We start from the raw sequence: 1,049 nt of genomic DNA on the forward strand, positions 1-1,049 counted from the left end.
AGACCAAGCTGGCCCAGGACAAGCATGCCCTGGCTGGCGTGGACGCGGGTAAGAAGGGACGGACAGCCAAACCGCACAGTGAAAGGAGCCGTCTGCCCCGGCAAGCAGTGGCCACTTAGAGAAGGCAGGGTAATGGATGTGGGGTGGCTGTGGTTGAGGACCAGCTCCCCGTGCTGCTGGCGGCCCCGGGGGCCTCCTGCCCTGGCAATAGTCCTGGCCATGGTGGATGGGGTGCCAGGGCCAGCTCCTGGGCAGGTCCGTGTCCCCTCGGTGGTTGCAGAGCCACCTCTGAAATGCACGGCATGATGGGACGCATTGGCCACCCCCCTGCTCTTGCTGGGTGCTGTGGCTGGTGTGGGGCTGTGGTCACCAGGGTGGGTTGGGGCTCAGGACGTGTGGTGCCACCACAGTCCCTGTGTCACCCATGGAGCTTGCTGGTTGGCTTTCTCTGCAAATAAAGGGGCTGAGTGTGGCACTGCAGGGAGCAGGCTCTTTCCATGCCAGCACTAGGCCTGGGACAGATGATGCCTTGCTCTTACAGCAGGGGGAAAACTGAGCATTATCCCACACCAGGGTGGGTTGGGGCTCAGGACGTGTGGTGCCACCACAGTCCCTGTGTCACCCATGGAGCTTGCTGGTTGGCTTTCTCTGCAAATAAAGGGGCTGAGTGTGGCACTGCAGGGAGCAGGCTCTTTCCATGCCAGCACTAGGCCTGGGACAGATGATGCCTTGCTCTTACAGCAGGGGGAAAACTGAGCATTATCCCAAAAAAGCCTCCGTGCCCAGGATGGGCCTTGTCATCCGTGGCGCATGGGTTGCCAAAGCTGTGGCAGGGCATGTCCTGTGTACAGGGCTCTTTCCAGCCTCCCCTGTGACACCAGGACACACTCAGCTGTGGCTGGGTACAGCTTTCCCTTCCTCTTCATCCCCCTTCCAGCCACAGACTGTTTTAGGGCTGGGCAGGGCCGGGGAGGAAAGCAAACGGCTGCGGGTGGGTTGAACCCGTTCCTGGGTAAACACGAGAGGCACCAATGCCACCATAGTCACTG

At 60.9% G+C, this 1,049-nt stretch overlaps 1 protein-coding gene across 1 annotated transcript in view; it reads left to right on the forward strand.

Annotated features, from left to right (window-relative positions):
* Positions 1-119, forward strand: part of SEMA3G (sema domain, immunoglobulin domain (Ig), short basic domain, secreted, (semaphorin) 3G) — a gene marked incomplete at its 5' end in the record, with an annotated part of 7,463 nt that extends 7,344 nt beyond the window's left edge. The window contains one exon of the mRNA XM_010015236.1: positions 3-119. Within this exon, the coding sequence (XP_010013538.1) occupies positions 3-119 (117 nt within the window). The remainder of the gene's footprint in view (positions 1-2) is intronic.
* Between the last annotated feature and the right edge of the window lie 930 nt (positions 120-1,049).

The sequence above is a fragment of the Nestor notabilis genome, unplaced genomic scaffold, assembly GCF_000696875.1.
Source record: "Nestor notabilis isolate BGI_N333 unplaced genomic scaffold, ASM69687v1 scaffold19875, whole genome shotgun sequence".
In the NCBI taxonomy this organism is placed as follows: domain Eukaryota; kingdom Metazoa; phylum Chordata; class Aves; order Psittaciformes; family Psittacidae; genus Nestor; species Nestor notabilis.